We start from the raw sequence: 27,136 nt of genomic DNA on the forward strand, positions 1-27,136 counted from the left end.
ATTTGTCTTGTTGATGATAGCCATTCTGACTGGGGTGAGGTGATATCTCATTGTGGTTTTTATTTGCATTTCTCTGATGATTAATGATGTTGAGTATTTTTTCATATGTCTATTTGCCATTTGTATGTCCTCTTTGGAGAAATGTCTCTTCAGGTCCTCTGCCCATTGTGGGGACAGAGCCCCAGAGAGCAGTTTCCAGACTCTCGGCCTCACATAGAAAGGTGCTGGCTCAGGTAGTAAATGGCCATCAACTGTGATTGCATGGCCATCAGCTGTGGCTAGTTGGTCGTTAGCTGTAACCAGTGAGCCATTGACCACTAATATACCTGCCATGGCTATGCTAGCAGAAAATGGGGGCTAGCAAGAAGATGGTGGCTGGCAAGTGCGGATTGCAGTTAGGACGGCGGGTTGTGGACAGTGTGGCTCCTGCTTCCTGTGTCTCCAACCCAGCCGCCAGTGAGACTATAGTGGCCTGATTCCCGTATCTATGGCTCCGTGGGTGTTCGCTTTTGGCCTTACCATATCCTGCGTTCTTATGTCAGGAGTGGGACCAGAGACCCCGCCTGATGACTCCCTGCATGACACCATTTTTTCAATTGAGTTGTTTTTTCGTTGTTGTCGATGAGTTGCATTAGTTCCTTGTATATTTTGGATATTAGCTCCTTATCGGAGGCACTGTCTGCAAAAATCCTCTCGCATTCAGTTTGTTGCCTCTTTATTTTGTCAATGGTTTCTTTTGCTGTGCAGAAGCTTTTAAGTTTGATATAATCCCATTCATTTATTTAGCTTTTACTTCCCTTGCCTTTGGAGTCAAATTCATGAAATGCTCTTTGAACCCAAGGTTCATAAGTTTAGTACCTATGTGTTCTTCTATGCAGTTTATTGTTTCAAGTCTTATGCTTAAGTCTTTGATCCATTATGAATTAATTTTGGTACATGATGACAAATAGCAGTCCAGTTTCATTATTTTGCACATGGCTATCCAATTCTCCCAGCACCATTTATTGAAGAGGCTGTCTTTTCTCCATTGTATGTTTTTTGCTTCTTTCAAAAATCATCTGTCTCTATCTATGTGTTTTTATTTCTGGGTTTTCAATTCTATTCCACTGGTCATGTGTCTGTTTAATGCCAATACCGTGCTGTTTTGATTATTGTTGCCCTGTAGTACAGGCTAAAGTCAGGGAATGTGATACGTCCAGCATTGTTATTTTTCTTAAGATTCCTTTGGTGATTTGGGGTCTTTTCTGGTTCCAAACAAATCTGAAGATTTTTTGTTCTATTTCTTTAAAAAATGCCATTGGGATTTTAATGGGGCTCGCATTAAATTTGTATATTGCTTTGGGTAATATGGCCATTTTAACTGTTGATTCTTCCAATCCTTGAGCACAGAAAGTCTTTCCATTTCTTTGTGTTTTCTTCAATTTCTTTTAAAAATGTCTTATAGTTTTCAGAATATAGGTATTTCACATGCTTGGTTAAGTTTATTCCTAGGTATTTTATTCTTTTTGCTGCAATTGCAAAAGGAACTGTTTTTTCTATTTCTTTTTCTGATATTTCATTGTTAGTATATAGGAATGCAATGGTCTTTTGTACGTTGATTTTGTAGCCGACAACTTTACTGTATTCGTTGATTGTTTCTAATAGCGTTTTGGTGGAGTATTTAGGATTTTCTATATATAGCATCATGTCATCTGAAAAGAGTGACACTTTAACTTCTTCATTCCCAATTTGGAGGCTTTTTATTTCTTTCTATTGCCTGATTGTTCTGGTGAGGACTTCCAACACTTTGTTGAAAAGCAGAGGTTATAAGGGACAGCTGTATCGTGTTGCTGAATGTAGAGCAAAGGGCTTCAGTTTTTCAGTTAATTATGAGATTAGCTGGGGGTTTGTCATATATGGCCTTAATTATATTAAGGTCTTTTCCTTCTATACCTATTTTATTAAGTGTTTTAATCATAAATGGATGTTGTATCTTGTCAAATGCTTTTTCTGCATCAATTGATATAATCATATGATTTTAGTCCTTTATTTTTTTATGCGATGTATCACATTGATGGATTTGCGGATGTCGAACCATCCTTGTGTCCCTGGGATAAACCCCACTTAGTCATGATGAATAATCTTTTTAACGCATTGTTGTATCCGATTTGCTAGAATTTTGTTTAGGATTTTTGCATCTGTATTCATCAGAGATATTGGTCTGTAGCTTTCTTTTTTTGTGTTGTCCTTACCAGGTTTTGGTATCAGGGTAATGTTGGCCTCATAAAATGAGTTAGGGAGTACTGTCTCTTCTTCAATTTTTTGGAAGAATTTGAGCTGGACTGGTATTAGAACTTCTTTGAAGATTTGGTAGAATTCACTACTGGAACCATCTGGTCCTGAACTTTTGCTTTTGGGAAGGTTTTGGATGACTGATTCAATTTCGTTACTTGTAATCGATCTGTTTAGATTTTCTAGTTCTTCATGGTTCAGCCTGGGAAATGTATATGTTTCTAAGAATTTGTCCATTTCTTCTAGGTTTTTTAATTTGGTGGCATATAGTCCTTCATAGTATTCTTGAATGATCCTTTGTATTTCTGTGGCATCTGTGATAACTTCCCCTCTTTCATGTCTGATTTTGTTTATTAGTGTCTTCTCTCTTTTTATCTTAGTGAGTCTAGCCAAGGATTTGTCAATTTTGTTAATCTTTTCAAAGAACCAGGTCTTTTCACATTAAGTTTTTCTATTGTCTTTTTGTTCTCTATTTCATTTAGTTCTGCTCTGATTTTTACTATTTCCTGTCTTCTACTGAACTTGGGTTTCATTTGTTCTTCTTTTTCTAGTTCTTTAAGGGGTAACGTGAGGTTATTTATTTGGGATTTTTCTTGTTTCTTGAGACAGGCCTGTAATGATATAAATTTCCCTCCTAAAACTGCTTTCGCTGCATCCAAAAAATTTTGGTAGGATGCATTTCATTCTCATTTGTTTCTATGTAGCTTTTGATCTCTGCTGTTATTTTTTCTTTGACCCGGTCGTTGTTTAATCTCCACATATTGGTGGTTTTTCCTGCTATCTTTTTGCTGTTGATATCCAATTTCAAAGCCCTGTGAACAGAGAATATGCTTGGTTTGATTTCAATCTTCTTAAATTTGTTGAGGCTAGTTTTATGTCCCAATATATGGTCTATCCTTGAGAATGTTCCATGTACACTAGAAAAAAGTGAAGAGTCTGATGTTTTAGGATGAAGGGCTCTATAAATGTCAATTATGTCCATTTCATCTAATGTGTCATTTAGGGCTGCTATTTATTTATTTATTTATTTTCTATTTGGATGACCTATCCATAACTGTCAATGATATATTTAGTTCCCCTAGTATGATTGTGTTTTGGTCAATTTCTCCCTTCAGTTCTGTTAGTAGTTGCTTGGTATATTTCGGTGCTCCCTGATTGGGGGCATAAATATTGATGACTGTTATGTCTTCTTGTTGTATAGGCCCCTTTACCATTATGAAATGTCCATCTTTGTCTCCTGTTACCTTTTTCACCCTGAAGTGTGTTTCATCTGATATCAGTATGGTGACACCTGATTTTCTGTGGATACCATTTGCTTGGCGTGTCAATTTCCACCCTTTCACTATGAATCTATGCTTGTCCTTGTAGCTGAGTTGTGTCTCTTGGAGACAGCATATGGTTGGTTTTAGTTTTTTGATCCAATCTGCTACTCTGTGCCTTTTTATTGGTGAGTTCAGTCCTTTTACATTTAGGGTGATTATTGATATGTGAGGAATTCCTACCATTCTATCTTTAGTTTTCTGGTAAGATTGTGTCTCCATCATTTCTTTGCCTTTTTGTGGTTGTCTATTATTTCTGTGTGGTGGTATTCTATGATTTTTCCCTCTGTTTCATCTTTTTTTTTTTTTTTTTTTTTTTTAGGAGTACTTTTTTTTTTTCCTTTTTTTAAATTTTATTTTATTAAATTTATTGGGGTGACAGAATGGCTATCATCAACAAGACAAATAATAACAAATGTTGGAGAGGCTGTGGAGAAAAAGGAACCCTCATACACTGTTGGTGGGAATGCAGACTGGTACAGCCGTTATGGAAGGCAGTGTGGAGGTTCCTCAAAGAATTACTAATAGAATTGCCATATGACCCAGCAATCCCTCTCCTGGGTATCTACCCAAAAAATCTGAAAACATTTAGAGATAAAGACACGTGTGCTCCAATGTTCATTGCAGCTTTGTTTACGGTGGCCAAGACATGGAAGCAACCAAAATGTCCTTCGATAGATGAATGGATAAAGAAGTTGTGGTATATATACACAATGGAATACTATTCATCTTTTAACAGTATACATTTCTGTTCTGGATTTTTCTTGAGTGGTTACCCTTAAGTTTATGTAAAAGAAAGTTTGACATTTAGAGTATTCCATTTTCTTCAGCATGCTTAGTTTCTCCAGTGCCATATTGCGGTTCAGGACTTTACTCATTTTATATTTTGGTTGCCACAAATTGTCCCTGTTGATGGTGGTCAAATAGCCTCCTTTAGTATTTCTTGTAGTGCAGGTCGTGTATTAGAAAATTCCCTCAGCTTCTGTATGTCTGGAAAGGTCTTTATTCCTTCTTCATATCTAAAGGATATCTTTAATGGATATGTAATTCTTGGCTCCAACGTTCTCTTTTTCGATAGTTTGAATATTTGATTCCATTCACTCCTGGCTTATAGAGCTTCTGCTGAGAAATCTGATGATAATCTAATGGGCTTTCCTTTGTAGGTTACTGTTATCTTTTCCCTGGATGCCTTGAGGATTCTTTCTTTGTTATTGATTTTTGACAGCTGCAATTCAATGTGCCTTGGAGAAGGCCTGTTGGGATTGAGGTAATTAGGTGTTCTATTTGCTTCTTGGATTCAAGGATCCAGTTCTTTCCACAGGTTTGGGAAGTTCTCATAGACTATTTGTTTGAATATACTCTCTGTTCCCTTCTCTCTTTCTTCACCTTCTGGTACGCCCATTATTCTTACATTGCTCTTTTTGATGGAGTCAGAAAGTTCTTGTAGAGTTCTTTCATTTCTTTTAAGTCTCAAGCCTCTTTCGTCTTCCATTTGTGTCATTTCCCAATTTCTATCTTCGATATCACTGATTCTTTCCTCCATCTGGTCAACTCTACTACCTAAGGTGGCTATTTCTTTCTTAATTTCTTCTATTGAGTTCTTAATCTCCATAAATTCCATTTGGTTCTTTGTTAAAATTTCAATCTCTTTGGTAAAATGTTCATGTTGTTCTTTGATTGTGTTTCTGAGTTCATTAAACTTCGTGTCTGTGTTTTCTTGCATCTTATTGAGTTTTTTCAGAACTGCAATAATGAATTCTCTGTCCTTTAAGTCACATATTTCCATATCTTTAAGTTCATTTTCTGGAGACTTTTCATTTTCTATCTGAGCTGTTTTGTTGCCTTGTTATTCATGGAAATTAATGATATATTATTTCTCTTCCTAGACATCTACAAGAGTGGGTTCTGCAACAAATTTATAGGAACAGGTTTTTCTTTTGTTTTCCAGTACATGTTGGTAGAATGTTTTATTTTGTCTCCGACTGCAGACTTTTTTTCTCTCTCACACTGTAATGTTATGTTTTCTCTGCACTATTCAGGTTTCTCACACTATGGGGTGATTCCCTGGAAGGTGGGCTTCTCCTCTGTGAACAGTTCACCTGGGTATAGGGCTCCGTGTCCACGTTGGGATGGGGAGAACTTTTGAAGTTCCAAAGTTCTTTGTGCACCAGATTCAGAGCCCTTATGTTTTAGCAGCTCTGTTTACTCCTGCAGGGATCCGCCCAGATAGGTGGGGACAGTGGCAGGGTGAGTTGTGAGAGGTGGCCCAGAGCAATGGCAGCAACCACTACCATGGCCAGTTCTTCTTCCACAGCTCCCTCCCTTTGCCGGAACTAGTTGGGCTGCGAATCTGTGTCTTCGGATCACAGTTCTCAGAACTTCAAATATTCTGTTCTTTTGATTTGACACTGCTACTGTTCCACTTCTACCACTGGGAAGGTGGGGCGGGGGGAGCTCTGGGAGGGTAGGGAGGGGGCGGCTAGTATCAGTGCCTAAGGTTTCCATTCTCTGCTCAGCAGTGAGGGCTTAAACCACCAATTTCAGCCTTCTCCCTTCAGTGTTTTCTCCGAGGTCTCTGCCATTAGCATTGGGTTCAGCCATGTTATATGCTTTCCCCTTAGCCCTGTGGTCCTAAACAGAGCCCTAGCAGTACGAGTTCTTCCCTCTCCCACAGCTGCGGTAGTTCCAGGATGCAGCGAGCTCGGAGCACTGAGATAGGTTTTCATCCTGTACCCACACTGCCCCATCTCCACACTTCTCCTTTCCCTCCTCCCTCTACCCCCCACCCCGCTTTCACAATTTGCCCACCTTTAGGTTATTTCAGTAGTGTGTCTATTAGTCCTCTTTGTCTGTAGCGCAGAGAGTCCTTTGTGGAGTTATAGTTGTTTAATGTGTTGTAAATTCCAGGGGAGATTTCCAGAGGCTCACCTCACGCTGCCATTTTTATGATGTCACTCCAGGAAAATCTTAACTGCACATCGTGGCATGAGAATGGTGTGTGCAAAAATGGTCCCGAAGGAACTCTCCGATAAATAAAAGCAAAGGAGAGTGGAAATTTGCCAAGACCTTTTGGAGAAGGAAGACAATGTTTTCGACCACGTTATCACTGGTGATGAAACATGGGTGTATCAATATGACCCTGAAACAAAGTATCAAAGTGCATATTGGAAGTCAGCCAATTCTCCACTACCAAAAATTTCCATCAGTCCAAATCAAGAGCCAAAACAATGTTGTTAATCTTTTTTTTTTTTTATATCAGAGGGATTATTAATTATGAATTTGTACCAATTGGAGAAACAGTTAACCAGGTTTACTATTTAGAAGTGCTGAAAAGACTGCGTAAAAAAGTTAGACAAAAGCAATCTGAACTTTTCACCAACAATTCATGGCTCTTGTATCATGACAATGAACCAGCTCACAAGGCACTTTCTGTGAGGGAGTTTTTAGCCAGTAAACAAATAACTGTATTGGAACACCCTCCCTGATCTGGCCCCCAATGACTTCTTTCTCTACCTGAAGATAAAGGAAATATTGAAAGGAAGACATTTTGATGATATTCAGGACATTAAGGGTAATACGATGACAGCTCTTTTGGCCATTTTAGAAAGAGTTCCAAAATTGCTTTGAAGGGTGGACTAGGTGCTCTCATTGGTAAATGGCTACCCAAGGAGACTACTTCAAAGGTGACCATATGATATTCATCAGTTAGGTATGTACTGTGTTTCCCCCAAAACAAGACTGGGTCTTATATTAGTTTTTTCCTCCAAAAGATGCATTAGGGCTTATGTTCAGGGGATGTCATCCTGAAAAATCATGCTAGGGCTTATTTTCTGATTAGGTCTTTGTTTCACAGATACATGGTAGCACTTTTCCTAGGATGAGTTTGCGATCTTAATTGTCGGACCTAATAGAGCAAAAGCGTCAGTTTTTCACCATTAATTACAACATTAGCTGAGGATTTGTCATATATGGTCTTTATTATGTTCAGGTATTTTCCCTCTATACCCATTTTATTAAATGTTTTAATCATAAATGGATGTTGTATCTTGTCAAATGCTTTTTCTGCATCTATTGATGTAATCATATATTTTTTGTTGTTTATTTTGTTTGTGTGGTGTATAACATTGATTGATTTGCATATGTTGAACTATCCTTGTGCCCCTGAGATGAACCTCACTTGGTCATGATGCATAATCTTTTTAATGTATTGTTGTATTCAATTTGCTAGAATTTTGTTTAGGATTTTTGCATCTACATTCATCAGAGATATTGGTCTGTAGGTTTTTTTTTGTGTGTGTGTGTTATCCTTACCAGGTTTTGGTATCAGGGTAATGTTGGCTTCATAAAATGAGGTAGGAAGTATTCCCTCTTCTATTTTTTGGAAGAGTTCGAGGAGGACAGATGTTAAATTCTCTTTGAATGTTTGGTAGAAGTCAATAGTGAAGCTATTTGGTCCTGAACTTTTGCTTTGGGAAGGTTTTAGATGATTGATTCAATTTCCTTACTGTTGATAGGTGTATTTACATTTTGCAGTTCTTCGTGATTCAGTCTAGGAAGGCTTATGTGTTTTAAAAACTTGTCCATGTCTTCTAGGTTATTGAATTTGAGAGCATAGAGATCTTCACAGTATTCTTATATGACCCTGTGTATTTCTGTGGTATCTCTGGTAATGTCTCCTCTTTCATTTCTGATTTCGTCTTTTCTCTTTTTACCTTAGTGAGTCTAGCCAAGAGTTTGTCAATTTTGTTAACTTTTTAAAAAAACAAGCTCTTTGTTGTATTAATTTTTTCTATTGACTTTTGTTCTCTATTTTATTTCATGTTGCTCTAATTTTTATCATTTCCTTTCTTCTGCTGATTTTGGGTTTCATTTGTGCTTTTTCTAGTTCTTTAAGGTGTAATGTTAGGTTGTTTGAGTATTTTTGTTTCTTAAGATAGGCCTGTAATGATATAAATTTCCCTCTTATTACTACGTTAGCTGCATCCCAATAATTTTGATAGGGTATATTTTAATTCTCATTTGTTTCTATGTATCTTTTGATCTCTCCTTCTATTTCTTTTTTGACCCAGTCATTTTTTAATATAATGTTGTTTAATCTCCACTATTTCTTTTTTGACCCAGTCATTTTTTTAATATAATGTTGTTTAATCTCCACATATTTGTGGTTTTTCCTACTTTCTTTTCACAGTTGATCTCCGGTTTCAAAGCCTTGTGATCACAGGATATGATTGGTATGATTTTAATCTTCTTAAATTTGCTGAGGCTAGTTTTATGTCCCAACATATTGTCTATTCTTGAGAATGTTCCATGTACACTAGAAAATAATGTATAACATGGTGTTCTAGGATGAAGTGCTCTATAAATGTCAATTATGTCCATTTGCTCTAATGTGTCATTTAAGGAGGATATTTACATACTGATTTTCTGTTTCAATGATGTATCTATAGCTGTCAATGGCATATTTAGGTCCCCTACTATAATTGTGTTTTGGTCAGTTTCTTCCTTTAGTTCTGTTAGTAGTTGCTTTGTATGTGTTGGTGCTTCCTGATTGATGAGTTATGTCTTCTTGTTGTATTGTCTCCTTTATCATTATGAACTGTCCACCTTTGTCTCTTGTTACCTTTTTTTATCCTGAAGTCTGTTTCTTCTTATATAAATATGGCTACAGCTGCTTTTCTCTGTATACCATTTGTTTGGAGTATTGTTTTCCACCCTTTCACTTAGAGTCTATATATTTCCTTGTAGCTGAGATGTGTCTCTTGGAGGCAGCATATGGTTGGGTTTTGTGTTTTGATCCAATCTGCTACTCTGTGCCTTTGTATTGGTGAGTTCAGTCCAGTTACCTTTAGGGTAATTATTGATATATGAAAATTTCCTATAGCCATTGTATCTTTTGTTTTCTGGTAGCTCACTGTCTTCATTGTTTCTTTGTCTTTTTGTTTCAGTTTGTTATTTTAGTGTAGTGGTATTCTATGATTTTTTCCCCCCGTTTCTTCTTCTTTTTTTTATATTATATGACTCAGTTATGGATTTTTTTTTTCAACCTCATTTCTTTATCCAGTTATGTATTGATGGGCATTTCAATTGTTTCTGATTTGATACGTTGACTATTGTAAATAGCATTGCAGTAAACATAGGGGTACATATATCTTTTCAGAATATTGTTTGGATTTCTTTGGATAAGTACCCAGGAATGGAATTGCTATGTCATGAGGTAGTTCTAATTTTAATATTTTGAGGAACCTCCAAAATGTTTTCCATAGTGGCTACACAAAGTTGCAATCCCACCAACAGTGCACAAGTGTTCCCTTTTCTCCACATCCTCACCAGTACTTATTCTTTGTTGATTTATTAATGTTGGCCATACTGACAGAGTGTTTCTGTGTTGATTTTCTGTCTGTAAAGTATGTCTATTGCTGTCAGTGGGATGTTGAAGTCCCCTACTATGGTTGTGTTATTTTTAATCTCTACCTTTATGTAGGTAAATGTTTTTTTTATATATACAGAGGGTGCCAAAAAATGTATACACATGTTAAGAAAGAAAAGACTGTATTAAAATTGTAATACTCAATATACACCAATAATGAAAAATGAATACAAGTCACATTTGACTTCTGCAATTACAAGAGGTGCTCAACGTGAATATCATCAGCATAAGTTTAATACAGTTTTTTCATTTCTTTTTTTTTTTTTAAATTTTATTAAATTTATTGGGATGACAATCTGGGTGATGAACACACAATGGGATTTATAGATGATGTAATACAGTTTTTTCATTTCTTAAAGTGTGTATACCTCTCTCTCTCTCTCTCTCTCTCTCTCTCTCTCTCTCTCTCTCTGTATTGTTAAGTACATACATGTTTACTATGGTGATGTCCTCTTGTTGGATCAATCCCTTTATCATTGTGTAATGTCCTTCTTTGTCTCTTATTAGAGTCTTTGTTTTAAAGTCTATTTTGTCTAACCCAGCTTTTTTGTCACCCCAGCTTTTTTTACCCCAGCTATTTGTTAATCCAGCTTTTTTCTCATTTCCATTTGCATGAAATATCGTTTTCCATTGCTTTAGTTTCAGTCTGTGTGTGTCTTTTGATCTGAGGTGGGTCTCTGTTAGACAGCATGTGCATAGGTCTTACTTTTTTATCCATTCAGCTACCTTATGTCTTTTGATGAAGCATTTAATCCATTTAGATTTAAAATGATTATTGATAGGTACATAGTTATTGCCATTTTATTATTCATATTTTTTTATCTTCTTTTGTTTGTTTGTTTCCCCCTTTCTTCTTCTTAAAGAAGTCCTTTTAACATTTTTTGTAATACTGGCTTGATGGTAATGAATTTCTTTAGTTTTTTTCTTGTCTCAGAAGCTCTTTAACTCTCCTTCAATTTTAAGTGATAACTTTGCTGGGTAGAGTAGTTTTGGTTGTAGACCCTCATTTTTTATCACTGAAATTTCCTGCCACTCCTTCTGGCCTACAAAGTTTTTGTTGAGAAATGAGCTGATAGTCTTATGGGAGCTCCCTTGTAAGTAACTAGTTGTTTTTATCTTGTTGCTTTTTGAGTACTCTCTTTGTTTTTAGCCTTTGCCATTTTAATTATAATGTGTCTTGGTGTAGGCCTGTTTGGGATCCTCTTATTTGGGATTCTCTGTACTTCCTGGGCGTGTACGTCTATTTTCTTCACTACATTAGGGAAGTTTTCTGTCATTATTTTTTCAAATTGTTTCATGTTTCCTTGCTTCTTCTGTTCCCCTTCTGGTACTCCTATGATACAAATGTTGTTATGCTTCATGTTGTCCCAAAGTCCCGTAAGCTATCTTCATTTTTAAAAATTATTTTTTCTTTTTGTTGTTCCAATTGGGTGTCTTCTGCTACCTAACTTCTAAACTGCTGATTTAATCATCTGCTTCATCTAAACTGCTGTTGATTCCTCCTAGTGTATTCTTAATTTTAGTTCTTATATTATTTATTTATGACTGGTTGTTTTTTATGGTTTCTCTGTCCTTATTTATGTTTACTATCTCTTTGTTGAAATTATCACTAAGTTCCTTAAGCATTTTTATAACCAGTGTTTTAAACTCTGTCAGTAGCAGTTTGGTTGCCTCCATTTCATTTAGTTCTTTTTTTGGAGGTTTCTACTGTTCCTTTAATTGGGACATATTTCTTTGTTTCCTTATTCTGGCTGCCTCTCTGTTTCCTTCTATGTATTAGTTAGATCTCCTATGTCTCTCAATCTTTGCCAGGTGGCCTTATGCAGTATGCGCCGTGTACTCCAGTGGCACACTCTTCCAGATCACCTGTGTGTGTGTTTCAGGAGTGTCCCTTGTGGGTGTTGCGTGTGTTCCCCTGTTGTAGTTGAGCCTTGATTGCTTTTGGCGTGTCAGTGAGTGGGATTGACTCCCAGGCTGACTGGCTGTGAGGATTGGCTATGCCCACAGTGTATGAGTTGCTGTGTTGGGACTGACCCTTCAGAGAATGATTTGTCCCAGTGGGCTCTTATGCATGTTGAGAACACCCTTTGGGTGTGCTTCTTGTCAGGCTAACTGTGTAGTGCTCTGGTGTAGTCTGAAGCTGGTCTCTGTGTGTGTTGTTTTTGATGTCTCTTGGGAGGGGCTCCCATGCAGGGCAATTTCAGCCTTGCCTGTGACCTGCCCAGGGCTACCCATTTGGAGCTACAAAGCTATATGTGATTGATTGTTGCCTGCGCTGGACCTAGAGGCATGTGGGGGGTGGCCTCACTGTGAACCACGGCTGCCTGCTAACAGTATTGGGCCTGGGGTAGCTTAGTAAAAGGCCCAGAGTCTCCTTAGGCCTGTTGCTACATGCTGGCTGCCTGTAAGTCTCAGTTGTTGAAATAGCCTCCTTAGGTGTGCAGGTTGGGCTGCTGACCCAGTGTTGAGAGTGTCCCCAGCAATGCAGCACTAGCTGGCAGTGTGGGTTCCCAGGGAATCTCAAAGTGTGGCTGGTGACTTATTCTAAGTTAATGCAGATTTGGTTCTTGTACCGGTGCTGGGTCTCTAACTACTTTGCAAAACACCCTGAGAACACCATTATGAGCTAATACTTGCCTTGGGCACACAGATCTGCAAGAGCCACCTAAGAGAGGCTGCAGCACAAGTTGTGGCTGAGTGCCTGCCACTGAAAGTTCCTGGTCATCCACTGCTGTAAAAGACTTCCGTAGCTTATGTGTATGTGTGTGTGGGGGCATCTGCTCAGGAGCCAAGAGTGCTCCCAGCAATGCAGCACTAGCTGGGTGGGGCAGATTATTATTTTTTAATATTCACTTTGGAATCCATTGACTCACTGCTACTTGGAAATAGCCAACATTTCTTTTCTAAGTAAAATAAAATTTAAAAAAGCCCTCAATTCTACACTCTTATTCTTAAAAGAAAATTACATAGTACAAAGAACCAGCTTCCAAATTGTTTCTTTGCAACCAACAGAGTAGTTAATTTAATTTACTTATTACCTTCTATAGCTGCTCAATTTCCATTCCATTTGAGAGTAACACCTATAGGTATTCTAGCTCAGTTATCTTTCCACCAGGTTCCTCAGAAAAGCTAATAACTACAGAGTCAGGGAAGGGCTTCCTTCGTGTTCTGAATTCTGGCAGCCTTCCTTACAGGGCACACCTATCCTCTCCACACAGATGCTTAAGTGTGGATCAGATTAAGTCTCTAATCTGATAGAAACAAGTTTCACTTTGATTTATGTGGTAGAAATTATATGGACAATTTGGCTCTGAGACCATCTTATATGAACATCTTTTGTTTTTCCTTCTTTACCATAATTTGAAAATTTTTCATTATCATTTTTAGAAATAAGGGAATTTTTTGTTGTATGTGGAGGAATCAGAATTGTTGTATTGTGCCCAACATAGTACCCCTACAGTCTCTATAGGAGACAGTTGGCAGGGAGGGAGCTGTAGTCAATTAGAAGACTTGCCCCATGATTCTTGGCAAGTTCATTGCTCCTGTTAGGTGACACATTTATTTGGCAGCTTTATGATAGGTGTCAGGGACTAAAGAACTTACAACCCATCTTTTTTAGAGTTCAGAATTCACTCATGTTTAGAGTTCAAAATTCAAGATATCTACTCATTAGACCAACTAAGCTGTTTCAAAATTTCAGTCAATTAACCTTCAGTTCACCATACCTCTTTAGTTAACCATGAAAAGAACACTGAAAGTTGGGAATCAGGAAAACCATGTTGAACACTCATCTTTTTCACAGAAAGTTCTTCCTTACATGGAAGTCTTCCATTTGAGGTTTTGTCTTTCTTCTCAATTTGTCTAAAATTGTTGAAACCAAGACACATTGCACCTTCTGTTATTTTCTTTCTATCAATAAGACAATAATCCCTAAGGTGAAAGTGCAAATTGTCATTTTTAAGCAATATCTACAGTTTTCAACAGTCTTCAACCTGGCATGCTGGTTCTATTCTGATGTGCTTTTGCACCAGGTGCACAAGTGTCAGAATGAAAACCAAAATTAAATATGCAGGACTGATGCCCTGTGTGGAATAAACTTCACAGGCATTAAACTGGATCACTTCATTAGTGGGGGACGGCAGAATAGGACAGGACTAATTGCACCAGTTATGAAATAGAGAACCATTCCTTCTTTCTATTTTGATTTCTTTAAAAGTATTCAAGGAGAGTTTGCAGAAGTTGATCAATTACATTTTAAAAAATGGTGGCCTGCTACAGGGTTTCTTGGATGCTATCTGCTAGTGCCTTGTACTAGAAGTCAGAATATTTCAGATCTAATCCTTTGTGATGCTAAGAAGACCCACACACTTGAACAAGACTCTTCTTGCCATCCTTGGCTAAAAAATAGAAGAAAAGTGTTGCACTGCACTACTAAGGTCCCCAGCTGTAACATTCTAGGATTTTATTCCATCTCAGTTTCTTTTTAAGACTCAAATTCCCTTTACACTTTTTGAAGTACAATTGCTGGTTCTGGATTGTTACTCACGAATCAACCATGTAATTCCAAAGATTCAAGAGAACTTGGAAGTTCAGGATTATTCTCATGACTTTAACTTTCATCCATAATCATTTTCAAATGGTTTCATAGTGTCTCCGGCCTTCTCTTTGAAAGTGCCATCATGAATTTCATCTCTCAGTAGAGTTTGGGTATGTGTAGCTGTGCTGGGGAGGGAAGGAAGAAAGCCCTCACTCTGTGTCAGGGGATGCACGATAACAAAGGGGCCCACAAACCCAGCTCCTAAAGGGGCTTACACTTCTGCAATCAGCCAATCACCTCTAATTTCTAGCAAGAGTTACATTAACAATGACTTCAGTGTTAGATTTTAAAACTCTTTTGTGCCAGCTAAACTAGACTGCCATCTCACTTGTCAATGGGAGGAAGGGAGCATGTTCTTTAGTGTCAATGAAAGGTTTATAACCAAGGACAGAGCATTAACATTTAAAGGGGATGAGTGAGCACAATATTTCTTTACCATTATCATACTGGCTTTAATACTTTTATTTTTAAATGCAATTTTAGAAAAGATTATTCTATCTGTGGAGTGTGTGTCTATTTCTTTTTAAATAGCCATGGCATAATTTAAGAAACTATTTACTTTGAAAACTCACAACATACAAACAGATATTTCTATCCAGGCAAAACAGTTCATCCGTGGTGAATCAGAATCACAACAAGGGTCTGCTAGACTAGTCTTTTGATCTGTTCTCTGGGGGCTTGCAAATGGTATAACTGGGTTTGACTGGCTAGTGATGGCCAAGGTTTTTGGAGTAGAGAAATGTAACAAAGTACTTGCTGATGCCTGGGAAGCTCTTACAAACCTATATTCCCTGAGTGATCTGACAGAGGCGTGTTTTTGGAAAATGTGAATCAAGGTCTAAATTAGGGATATAATGATAAGCATAGCATAATTTAGACTCTGCTTCTCTAAATTGTCTTAGAAAATTTCACAATCAGCTGTTTTAAAAGATTTCAATTTTAATGTCCAGGCATATGTGTTGATGACTGAAATCTGAGGCAAAGAAAGAGGTGAAGTGCTAAGAGAAGGCATTTCTGACTCAGGGGTCCACGTGAGCAGTGATATTAGCATGCTCACGGAAACTGGTCACTCATTCTCACTGTTCTTTGTTCAGTATGTAGGTGACACCTGTGTTTTCCTTCCCATTGATTTAGGACCTGACCAACCTGGAAAGTCATTCTGGGAGTCCCACAAAGCTATCCTTCATGGCTTACAAAGCAAGTGTTCAGTTTTCAGGTAGAATATGTAGTGTCCTTCCTCTTCCTACTTCAGTTTCTCTCTGATACATACTACCATGTTTTTTAGGCACCTCCTTTCCTGCTAAGAAGAACTAATCTCCTGCAGGGCACTGCTGTTACTTTGCTGAGCACCAAAGTATCAGGTGACCCTCATTTGTCACTGGGCAGCACCTCCACTACCATGGGGTACCCGGATATCTCTTGGTCACTACCAATACCTGTTGGCATAACTGCCACCAAAGCTGATGCCCTGGACCCTTTCAAGTATCAACAATTTTATAGTGTTTCATGGCACAAGATGGGAAGAGCTCTCACAAGCCACTCTCTTCATTGTTTTTTTTTTTTTTTTTTTTTTTTAATAACCTCGGCCTCAGAGGTTCCAAAGCAGTGTTGTCTACTCTGTAAAGTTTAACAGTGTTTTAGTAAATTCATGTTTTGGGTTCATTAACCAGGCTCTACCCCTGCTTCTTCGTAGCATTTTGGGATTCTCAGTAAAAAGACATGGTGGAGCAGCAGGCATTGTGCTACACTCAGAAGCAACTCTCCTCTCTGAGTACTTCGGGTTTGTTATGGGATCAAGCTTGCTGGGCCTTGCTCCCTATTCTCCTGCAGGAAGTGTCTCAAGTCCCTCTTGCAAATAAATGCAGACAACTCCACCCCACAAGTTTACCAAACATGGCTACTTATACATGAACCAATGGAGGCTCATGCTAAGAGTCATGAAGACACATCAGACACACACCACACATACTCATGCACACACACATGCATACCCATGTGCACATCCCACATGCACACATGTATGGAGAAAAAGAGAGAGACATTTCCAGACCATAGACCTCCTCCCTTATATTTGGAAACATTGATCTTTATTGATGGGTTTATTTCCCCCCACAGAATCCCATTATAAATTGAAGTAACAATAACTTTTGAAAAACCGCATGATGCTTATAGAATAAGAATTGATGATTATTGGTTGTCTCATTTTCTGGCATACCAACAGACCATAGCTACTTAGTTAGCATTTGGGATTCTAGTCCAAGTGTCTTCCCAGCAGTCATACCCAACACCTGGAGGTAAATTGTATCAAGCCTGAAATCAAGCAACCATGACATGGGTGTTACTTACAACAAAAGAGATACACTGCAGAAATCATACTGAATGGGATGGGGGCGTAAACAGAAACTCTACACGCCATGGATTATAAAGTCCATGTGTAAATATTCTGAGTGGGGGAAAGAAAGTAGGAAAGCAAATTTTCAAAGTGGTCATGAGTCTATCTCACTCTTGTGTTGGAAAATTATAGTTATAATAAAGTGATGAAATAAGGAAGATTTGAAATTAAACAGATTCCAATTCAAATCCCATCTCTATCTATTCCTTACTAGTAGTGCAATTTGACAAAGATTTAATTTCTTTGTCTTCATTTTATCACCTGTAAATATGGATAATTTACCTTGAAGGATTAACTACTTTGGGGAGATTAATTAAAATAATATATGTAAAGTGTTCAGCATGATGCCCAGCTCATACTAAGCATTCAAGAATGGTTGCTTGTATCACTACCCGTACAGCACAAAACTGCCTAACATTGAGTGTCCTTAGCCAACCTACGTAAACCACAAGAGTATAACAGAGGCTACAGCAAAGTGCGTAAGCCCTGGAGACACAAACTGAGGAGAAATCCTGGCTCCATCACTTTCATTCTGAATGCCCTGGAAAATTGGGCTCAGACTTTGTCCCTGCCTTTAAAACATCTCTAACTTATAGGTCATTATTGGATATGGGGAATAAGTCATCTGAGGTACTTACTAAGTTTTGAACATAATGCTACTATTTTTGCCTACTTCTTTCTTCATGACTGCACAGATTGATGAACATCATAAATTTCCCTTACCTATTGTGGGGACAGAGCCCCAGAGAGCAGTTTTCAAGCTCTCAGCCTCACATAGAAAGGTGCTGGCTCAGGTAGTAGATGGTCATCAGCTGTGACTAGTTGGCCATCAGCTGTTACCAGTTAGCCATTAGCCACTGATATAACTGCCGTGGCTAAGCTAGCAAAGTGTGGAGTGGTGGCATGGCGTGGTGTGGCAGAGTGTGGATTGCGGATTGTAGAGAGGCAGATTGCAGCTAGCAAGTGAGGTTGTTTGGCAGAGACAAGTGGACGGCGGGTTGCGGATCGTATGGCTCCTGCTTCCTGTGTCTCCAACCCAGCTGCCAGTGAGACTATAGTGGTATGATTCCCTTACCTATGGCTCCGTGGGTGTTCCTTTTTGGCCTCGCCATATCCTGCGTTCTTATGTGGGGAACGGGATTAGAGACCTCAGAGGAGACCCCGCCTGACACCCTGCATGATACCTATCTTACAAAGCCAACATAATTTGTTGTATAAATAACCATCTGTGTTTCTACAAACAGAAATGAACCATTTTTAATTAAGAATAAATTAAAAATTCAAAAGATTTAAATAATGTTCTCCTGAAATTAGGGCAATTACAATATGAGGTCAGGTTGATGCTCTCAGTAGCTAATAAAATCGTCAATGTTCCACTAGGTGGCAGACTTTGCTAAAAAGTTATGGAAAACGAAAAAGAAAAGGAAACAGTGAGTCTTCCAAAATTGCCCAATAGGTGTCTCTTTGCAGCCACATACATGTATAGCTGTTGAATAAAATATAGATAAATTCAACATTTTCTACAGTCTTGTTCATTTTACACTAAGGTCATCAACACTTTCATAAGGTACAAGTAGAACATTGAAGAGATGAATATCTTTTACCTTGCATGATACATGAACCGTATTATAGCCACCCAAAAGGAAGTGAGATCATTAAAACCATAACTAAGAATACATTTCTGAATACAAGTAATTTCTGAATACAAGTGATTTGTCACAAAATAAATCTCATTAAAATGTTGTTCCTGTGTTAAATAAGGTTTTCTGTTCGGAATTATCTTAAATATTTACTGATCCTATATGATGATACTTACTGTTCTAGTAGCATTAGAATTAACTCCAGACAGACACACAATGCTAGTCGCTATTAGCCTGGTAAATATGGCTCTGGGAACACACCGGAAATAATAGAAATTCCTAAACAGTAGAGGGACATCCTGACATCATTTTTTTACTATTGTTTTCACCACGATTCACACACACACACACACACACACACACACACACACACCCGCATGTTCACATTTGGCTCTGTTAACATTACTAAGTAGATACCCTTATGTATGTTGAGTGTGTATGTAAGTGCATCTACATCCCCAGAGAAATGGGGTTCTCCTTGTTATGAAGCTCAGACTATATATATATATATATATATATATATATATATATATATATATATGTATATATATGTATATATACATATATATATATGCAGAATCCTATACACACTCAGATTATTTTCCCTTTTATACTGGGAAATATTTGCCCCTAAATCATTCTAAAAGAAATTAGGAAGAGTGTTAAGTATAATTTACAGAAAGAGAAACTCAAGTACTAAAAAAAAACCCCAAAACCGAAAAACATTTATTTAGTCTTTTACCTTATATGAAACTGAATTAAACTACATATTAGGAATACAGATACAAATAGGTACATCTGCATACAAATATGGAAAAAAAACATGAAATGACATCATACCTTTATCATTCAAACTTCAAAGTTGTATATACTACTTTGCTACTATCTAAATAGTTTAAAAATCGGTAATGCACTGTAATGTTCTCCAGTATCAAAAATTAATGACCCTCCACAACAACTTATCATTCAAGGGAGTTATTTATCCCCTGCCCACTCCAGGGTGATCATGATACAAACAAAAGCTAGAAAGAGATACCGTTTCTTTTAGGAGACAGGGCACAGCACAAGATGGAATTTTCTGCCTCTGCCAAACCATGGTTTCTTCTGGTGCGAGATTTCCTCCATTTCCTAAATTTAGTAGTCAGTATCTACACAGATAAACACCTAAATGTACACAAATCTCTATGCAAAGTAAATAAACCTGAGGTGCATTCTCAAACCTCATGATTCTAATTTATTTCCTTATTTAGTAAGGCAAGACTATGTCTTTCATGAAAAAGACCAGGTCAAGGAGAAATCCCACCAGAACAATAGAGACTGGGGAAAAGAGGTGGCCCTCCCATGAGGTCCCAGACCATTAATTTACAAAGTTTTCCACAAATTATTTTTGTCAGCTTCTTCAGAAAACAGAAGAAATAAGAGACTGTCAGATGAGTCATGTCAAGTCATATCCTAATAAAATTCATGACAATTAAGGAATTATATTACATGGGCTTCTAACATGCCACATACCTCGCAGAAGATAGGTAAAAGAAAGGTAAGGGGGGTGGGGGTTGGGGGGTGGGAGATGAGGGTAAGGGAGATCGAATATATGGTGATGGAAGGAGAACTGACTCTGGGTGATGAACACACAATGGGATTTATAGATGATGTAATACAGAATTGTACACCTGAAATCTATGTAATTTTACTAACAATTGTCACCCCAATAAATTTAATAAAATAAAATTTAAAAAAAAAAAAAAAAAGGATCTTCTAGTTGGGTTCAACCATAAAGAGGGTCATTTTTAAGCCCAGTCTTCCCCTATGATAACCAAAATCAGAGTCTCTGAGGTCGGAAATTGCCCACAAGCAGTATTTTCCCTCCTTTCCTCACTTCTCTCTACCCCATATTCAACTGCCAGGAGGCTCAGGGCTGAGCCTGTGCCTTCCTTACTTTGGATATTACCTGTGCTCACTAGCTTCACCCTGGCTGGGTTGTGTATACTGTAACATCTCAGGATAAACCCCATTTTCTCACTATGCCTATGAGGCTTATTATGTCAACCCAGAACAAATTTCTTGCATTAGCAAAACCCACTTGTTTTTTTTTTTTTTTTCTCAAATGAACCATTTTAAATCTGGTGCCTTGTTCTTGTCTTAGCAAAGATTTCTGTCCCTGGGCTAGAAGGGAGTCTTTTAGTCAGTGACTAAAGCTAACATTTCCAGACGATCCCTTTGGCTTGTAGGACAGGAACTTTCCATCTTGTCCTAGAAGAGTCCTAGCAGTTGGCCTTTGGGTGGGGACTTTATTTCCCTTCTCCCGTTTTTACCACACTGTTCTGGCGCCAAATGCCCTCTGCTGTGTCTGAGCAGAGCACCTGTGCAGTCTGACTCATGTTATCAGCGCGCAGGCTCTCCCTTTCCTGACAGCAGACCAGACCTCACACAGGTCTACCACGCAGATCTGTGTAATGACATGCCTCATACACGATCCTCAACACTATCCACTTGTCCCAGTGGGTGTGCTAACATGTCCTGACTCTGATTTGTGTCATGTGTGATGAGCCCCCCTGGACATGCAGTGGGAGACTCTGCTCAGTTAAGCATCTGTAATCCAAATTCAAGTTTATTTTTAAAGCATAGTGTTAAACATTTTAAATGGATTTTAAAAATACACAGTTTTGCAGGTTATATTCTAACTACCAACAAGTAAATAGCAAAATAACACTCTTCACTATTGTGAGCAGACTGTATAAAATGAAAGGAAAATAAAAGCACATGGCAATTTGTGATTTCTCAACTATATTATATCTCTTACAAAATGTGCCTTTTGCAGGAAATGGGAAGGAAAGGGCAAGGAGGAGGACTCCTGTTTCAATAACCCAGGTGCCTAGATCTGAACAAATTCTCATTAAAAAAGCAGCAAGCTCAGAAAACTTGCTCTGAATTATACTCCAGTTTACAGTTTGTGAAGGAATCTAATGCATATTCATATTTTCCAGTCTCCTACAAATACTGTTCTATTTAACATAACGATTCATCTAAATTCCTTTCTCTGGTATTTAAATTAGTGACTGTTGGAAGAACAACAAAGGAATCATTGAAATTAGCTCAGGAAACCTATGTGTACTCCCCTACACCCCAGCACAAAGGTTTTTCTCATCCCAAGATTAAGAAGTTACGCAGCCTGACAATGCATTTTCCTCTTACAAGTCTTGATTTCACCACTGTTACTTTCTTTTTCACTCTTTTTTCCTAGCACCTGTGAGAAACAAGGGTAGAGTGGTCTTACTGCAAACTAGTTCTTTCCTTAATCTTTAAGTAAAAGGTAGGGAGGAAAGTCTGGAATAGACAGAGATACTTGGAAATATGGTTGAAGATTTACTTTTAAAATGAGACATTGCTGAGTATTTTTAGATTTAATACCATATACAAAATCAAAGTATTTTTGATGGTTACTAGACTAGCTTCTTAAAACTTTAACCAAGCATTACTCATAATAGTATCCTTTCTCTAAAAACAATCCAGGAAAGTAGCAGCTATCCAGATGAATAGATGACTTTATACTAAAGAAAACAGCACCATATAAAAGCAGTAAATATTGGGAAATAATTGTCTCTAAAGGCCCATTCATATTCCTTTTTTTCCATAAAAATCCACAGTGACATATTAAAAGATAAAAACTCTTGAATGTATTTTGAGAGAATTTTTCATGGTTCCCAATGACAGCTCCCCTTACTCCACCCACCCCACCCCCCACCTCGTATCCCCCCCCCCCAGCAGGTTCCCAGTTCTTCCATAAGCAGGTCTTTCATGGGCTACAAAGCGTTTCTTTTCAGCCGGTATAGCTAATATGATGACATGATTACTTAATTTCCATGAGGAAGTGCAGCCTCTGGCTTTGTTGAGCCTTTAAGACATGAAATGCATTCCCAGCATTCAGGACATGCACGGCAGGCGGCCTGGGCCTCTTTACAGACACAGGGAAGCCCCTACTGTGGGGGTGTCCTCCGCATTCACAGGGGCTTTTGTCTTCGGGCTTCTAACTTCCTTTTTCAAAAGCCAAGAGTTAATTGTTTGGTCTTTCTACAAGTAAAACCTCTCCAAATGCCACTTCCAAATATAGTCTCTCATTGACACCCGAGGCTGACCTGGGATCTTGTAGGACACCCTTTCCTGCCTCTAGCGAACATTGTGTCCCACTGCATTTGCTTTACCCGACATCTGGAAGCCAGGCCTGTTTTAGAAATCACAGTTCTTAAGACTTATCTAGCGCGCAGAGAGCAAGAATAGCTGGCAAAGTTAAAGAAGTGATATTACCTCTCTTGAAAATACTTAAGCACTTTTTTTCCTCTCCACTGAAATCCCGAAGAACAGCCCATTTTGAAACAGAATAATTTAGTCTGACAACAGATTCTTCCTCTGTTCACAGCTGTCCCAGAGGGAGGAGCTGAAATCTGAACCTCTCATCTGTGATTGGCTCCTTCTTGCAAAAGAGAGGAAAGAAAAAAAAAGAAAAAAAAAAAAAAACCCACCCAGCCAAAACGGGCTCAGTTCGTTAAGGAGCCAGGCGACTTCAGAGACGCCGGCGGTCTGCCTGCAGCACCTGAGCGCTGCCCCAGCCGAATCCCCGCGGGCCGCGATGCTATAGGGACCGGCCGCGTTCTCCCGCCGGACCGTTATCCGCGCCGGGCGCGCCTGCCAGACCCGCCGGCAAGATGCCGCGCTCTTTCCTGGTCAAGAAACATTTCAACGCCTCCAAAAAGCCAAACTACAGCGAACTGGATACACACACAGGTAAGAGAGAAAGAAAGAGAGAGGAGAGAAAGGAGAGAGGAGAGAGAGAGAGAGAGAGAAGATAGAATAAAGAAAACGGAAATATCTATATATCTATAAATATATAAATATAAATATGTATTACAACTCAAATACTATTACAAAAGAACTACTACTTAGTTGTTTTCCTTTTAAATCGTGTCCTATAAGAGAGTTCAGATTATTTTGCTCATTTAGGATAAATTTTAATTCAAAACTTTTTAAACCCTTAACTGACAAGGAAAACTTCATTCAACTTTTGCAACTTCATTTTCTCAAGCTTGTATATACATGCATAATGAATATATGGAAGATGAGTAACACAATACCTAACTGTTGAATTATCGTTTTTGTCATGTAATAAAGCTCCTCTCCTTTAGAAAGCAGCTTGATTTATATGTATCTTTGTACTTACAGTCATAAACCTGCAAATAACCCATGCATAAAATGGAAAACAATTTTTCTGTATATCTTTAAAAGTAAAGTATAAGGTTTTCCTCTTTAATAGGGATTATGAAGGCACTCGCTTGGCTGCACTCCCCGACTATAGTCTGCTATAGCTCCTGTCACACTATGTATGCAGCAGGCATAGATGTTCATTAAGTATAATAAATATTACGTAGCAGCAAGGGGAAATGAAATATTCTAGCAATGCTTGTATCTTCCTAAATGAGTCTATCTTCTTCATTATAAAGTCCTATATGTATTGCCAAGTAGCTTATTAGTGTGTGTTTAAAGTTATGTTTAACCTTAATCTTCTTTCCTTTCCTTTATTCCCTCCAGTGATAATTTCCCCATATCTCTATGAGAGTTACCCCATGCCTGTCATACCACAACCAGAGATCCTCAGCTCAGGAGCATACAGCCCCATTACCGTGTGGACTACAGCAGCTCCATTCCACTCCCCACTATCCAATGGCCTCTCTCCTCTTTCCGGATATGCCTCATCCTTGGGGCCTGTGAGTCCCCCTCCTCCATCTGACACCTCATCCAAGGACCACAGTGGCTCAGAAAGCCCCATAAGTGATGAAGAGGAAAGACTACAGTCCAAGCTTTCAGACCCCCATGCCATTGAAGCTGAAAAATTTCAGTGCAATTTATGCAATAAGACCTATTCAACTTTTTCTGGGCTGGCCAAACATAAGCAGTTGCACTGTGATGCCCAGTCCAGGAAATCTTTCAGCTGTAAATACTGTGACAAGGAATATGTGAGCCTGGGTGCCCTTAAGATGCACATTCGGACCCACACCTTACCTTGTGTCTGCAAGATCTGTGGCAAGGCGTTTTCCAGACCCTGGTTACTTCAAGGACACATTAGAACCCACACTGGTAAGAGAAAACATAGGAATGTTAGCCTGTGATAAACTGAAACTCTAGGCTGGCTGTGGGATTTACATTGTATAGTGACAAGGTGCTTTTAATGATGGATGATCATTTATAGATACTTCCTGATGACTCAAAAAGTCCTGGAGCATAAAGTGCTCCATTTCTTTTTAACAACCTTTGCTCCAGAGATTGCAAACAGCATCGAGACTTTGGAAAGTAAATTCAGGTTTGGTCCCAAATATCAGTTAGAAAATCAGGAAAATGTACTTGAATGTGTGTTCTGTGAAACTGCTCCCAATAATCAGCAAATATAAATGTTGCTATCTTAGTCAATTATTTGATAGATAGTGGAGGGTTTTCCTATAGTTTTCCGATAGTTATATTCTTACTGTGATATCTATCACCACATAGTAAGTTGGGTGGTTAGAACTGAATTTGCTTTCAGTTGTTTTGTTTTTCGATGTTGATTTTTTTTTTTTTTTTTTTTTATTCCTAGCACATTCTGCAGGGAGTCAAGGCATTTATCCAGCCTTAGTCATAATTCAGAAAGAGGGAAAAGGGGAAATATTGGGAAATGCTGGGAGGAGCTAAACATTAGCTTCACCTGCTAAAGCAGAAAGTTTTAATAAGTGAAAGTCTTAGAATTGCATGAATTATTTCTACATGACTGGCAGCAATAATAATATTCTTAGTGTGATTTTTTTAATGCAACATTCAAATTTATCTTAAAGGGTGAGATATTAAAATAAGTATCTATAATGGGGAATTTTAGTCAAGTTTTGCTGATTCTCATTCTTTTGGCAAAATGTGATTATTCGTAAACGTTATCTGTCTTTCAATTTCCTCTGAAAACACTGACTGTTTTTCTTTTGCCTGCCACCTCCACCCCCAGGGGAGAAGCCTTTTTCTTGCCCTCACTGCAACAGAGCATTTGCAGACAGGTCAAATCTGAGGGCTCATCTGCAGACCCACTCTGATGTAAAGAAATACCAGTGCAAAAACTGCTCCAAAACCTTCTCCAGAATGTCTCTTCTGCACAAACATGAGGAATCTGGCTGCTGTGTAGCACACTGAGTGACGCAATCAATGTTTACTCGAACAGAATGCATTTCTTCACTCCAACTCCAAATGATAAATAAAAGTCCAAAGGCATTTGCTCTTGTGCATACTGACCAAATAATATGTATAGTCACACACACAGACACACACACACACACACACACACACACACACACACAGCTGCAAGAGCACGGAATCCATGTGTTTAAAGTTAATCCTTTCCATGTGAAGTTTAAAATTTCTATATATTTACTGACAGCTATATAGAGAGGATAAAAGACAATGATCTTTCTCTTCAGAGGTGAAGCAAAAAGCACATTGTATCTTTTCTTACTAAGAAAGAATGCAAAGATTTACATTGCTGCCAAAGCATTTCAACTGAAAAGAATAGTATTGTTTTGTAATAGAGTTTGTAATAGAATTTCTTATAGGAAGAGAATCTGCCAGACGCTATCTCAGGTGCCTTATAAAGTATTCCAAGTTTACTTCATTACATATCTAACGTCTGGTTACCAATGTTGAACTATAAAGCCTTTTCTGATTACCTGTAATGCTTTAAACTGTATTTTTAAGGGAGAGGATGAAAAGAACAAGAACAAAACAAAGGAGAATGTATTAAAAGTGTTTTTTGTTGTTGCTGTTTTTGTTTTGCCGGTAAATATTATGTGCCTCGCAGAAAAGGGAAAGACTAGCTTTGAACATTCCTGGTGCATGCTCCATGTCTTACTTTTTAAATGAATTTTTAATGATTTTCAAAAATTAATTAAAGATGGGAATAAGTGCAAGAAAGGATTCTTAGAAACTCAGTAATGTACTTAAACTATTTTAAATGCATAAAACAAATGCAATCCATACCACACCCTTTCCAAGTGCCTTTTTTAATTAATTGTATAGTTGATGAGTCAATGTAAATTTGTGTTTATTTTTATATGATTGAATGAGTTTTGTATGAAAGTGAGATGTTGTCTATAGCTAATGCATATAAACAACATGGAGACTTGTGAAATCAATGTTTCTTTTTTAAAAAACAATTTTCAAAGTCCTTTTTTACAATAAACATTTTTGATTTAAAATCTATTGTTTGTATACTATTTTCAAAGACTTTACTTACTTCATGATTAGTACCAAACAACTACACAAAGAATTATTCCTCTTGTTAATAAGAGAAAAAGTGTTTATTATGAATATCAAATGTTATTTTATGTGTTAGCTTATAATAAACTGCCAGTACTTTTTCCTTACTTTTAAGATAATACTGTTACCTTCAGAAAGACATCATAATGATAGTTTGTTAGTATATCCCATTAA

General features: G+C 37.9%; 1 protein-coding gene across 1 annotated transcript; it reads left to right on the forward strand.

Annotated features, from left to right (window-relative positions):
- Positions 1-23,181: 23,181 nt before the first annotated feature.
- On the forward strand, positions 23,182-26,905 carry SNAI2 (snail family transcriptional repressor 2). The gene is made up of 3 exons (XM_019719820.2): positions 23,182-23,425; positions 24,227-24,772; positions 25,662-26,905. Exons 1-3 carry the CDS (start codon positions 23,347-23,349, stop codon positions 25,841-25,843), a joined length of 807 nt encoding a protein of 268 aa, XP_019575379.1. The 5' UTR covers positions 23,182-23,346; the 3' UTR covers positions 25,844-26,905.
- Positions 26,906-27,136: the final 231 nt, after the last annotated feature.

Source organism: Rhinolophus sinicus, linkage group LG14 (genome assembly GCF_036562045.2).
Source record: "Rhinolophus sinicus isolate RSC01 linkage group LG14, ASM3656204v1, whole genome shotgun sequence".
NCBI lineage: Eukaryota > Metazoa > Chordata > Mammalia > Chiroptera > Rhinolophidae > Rhinolophus > Rhinolophus sinicus.

What these genes read in the sequence shown, in the direction of transcription:
- SNAI2 (XM_019719820.2), top strand. Translation starts at nt 23,347, where the DNA reads ATGCCGCGCTCTTTCCTGGTCAAGAAACATTTCAACGCCTCCAAAAAG. An exon ending in CGAACTGGATACACACACAG is followed by an intron (nt 23,426 to 24,226) that starts GTAAGAGAGAAA and finishes TATTCCCTCCAG; the next exon opens with TGATAATTTCCCCATATCTC. An exon ending in ACACATTAGAACCCACACTG is followed by an intron (nt 24,773 to 25,661) that starts GTAAGAGAAAAC and finishes CTCCACCCCCAG; the next exon opens with GGGAGAAGCCTTTTTCTTGC.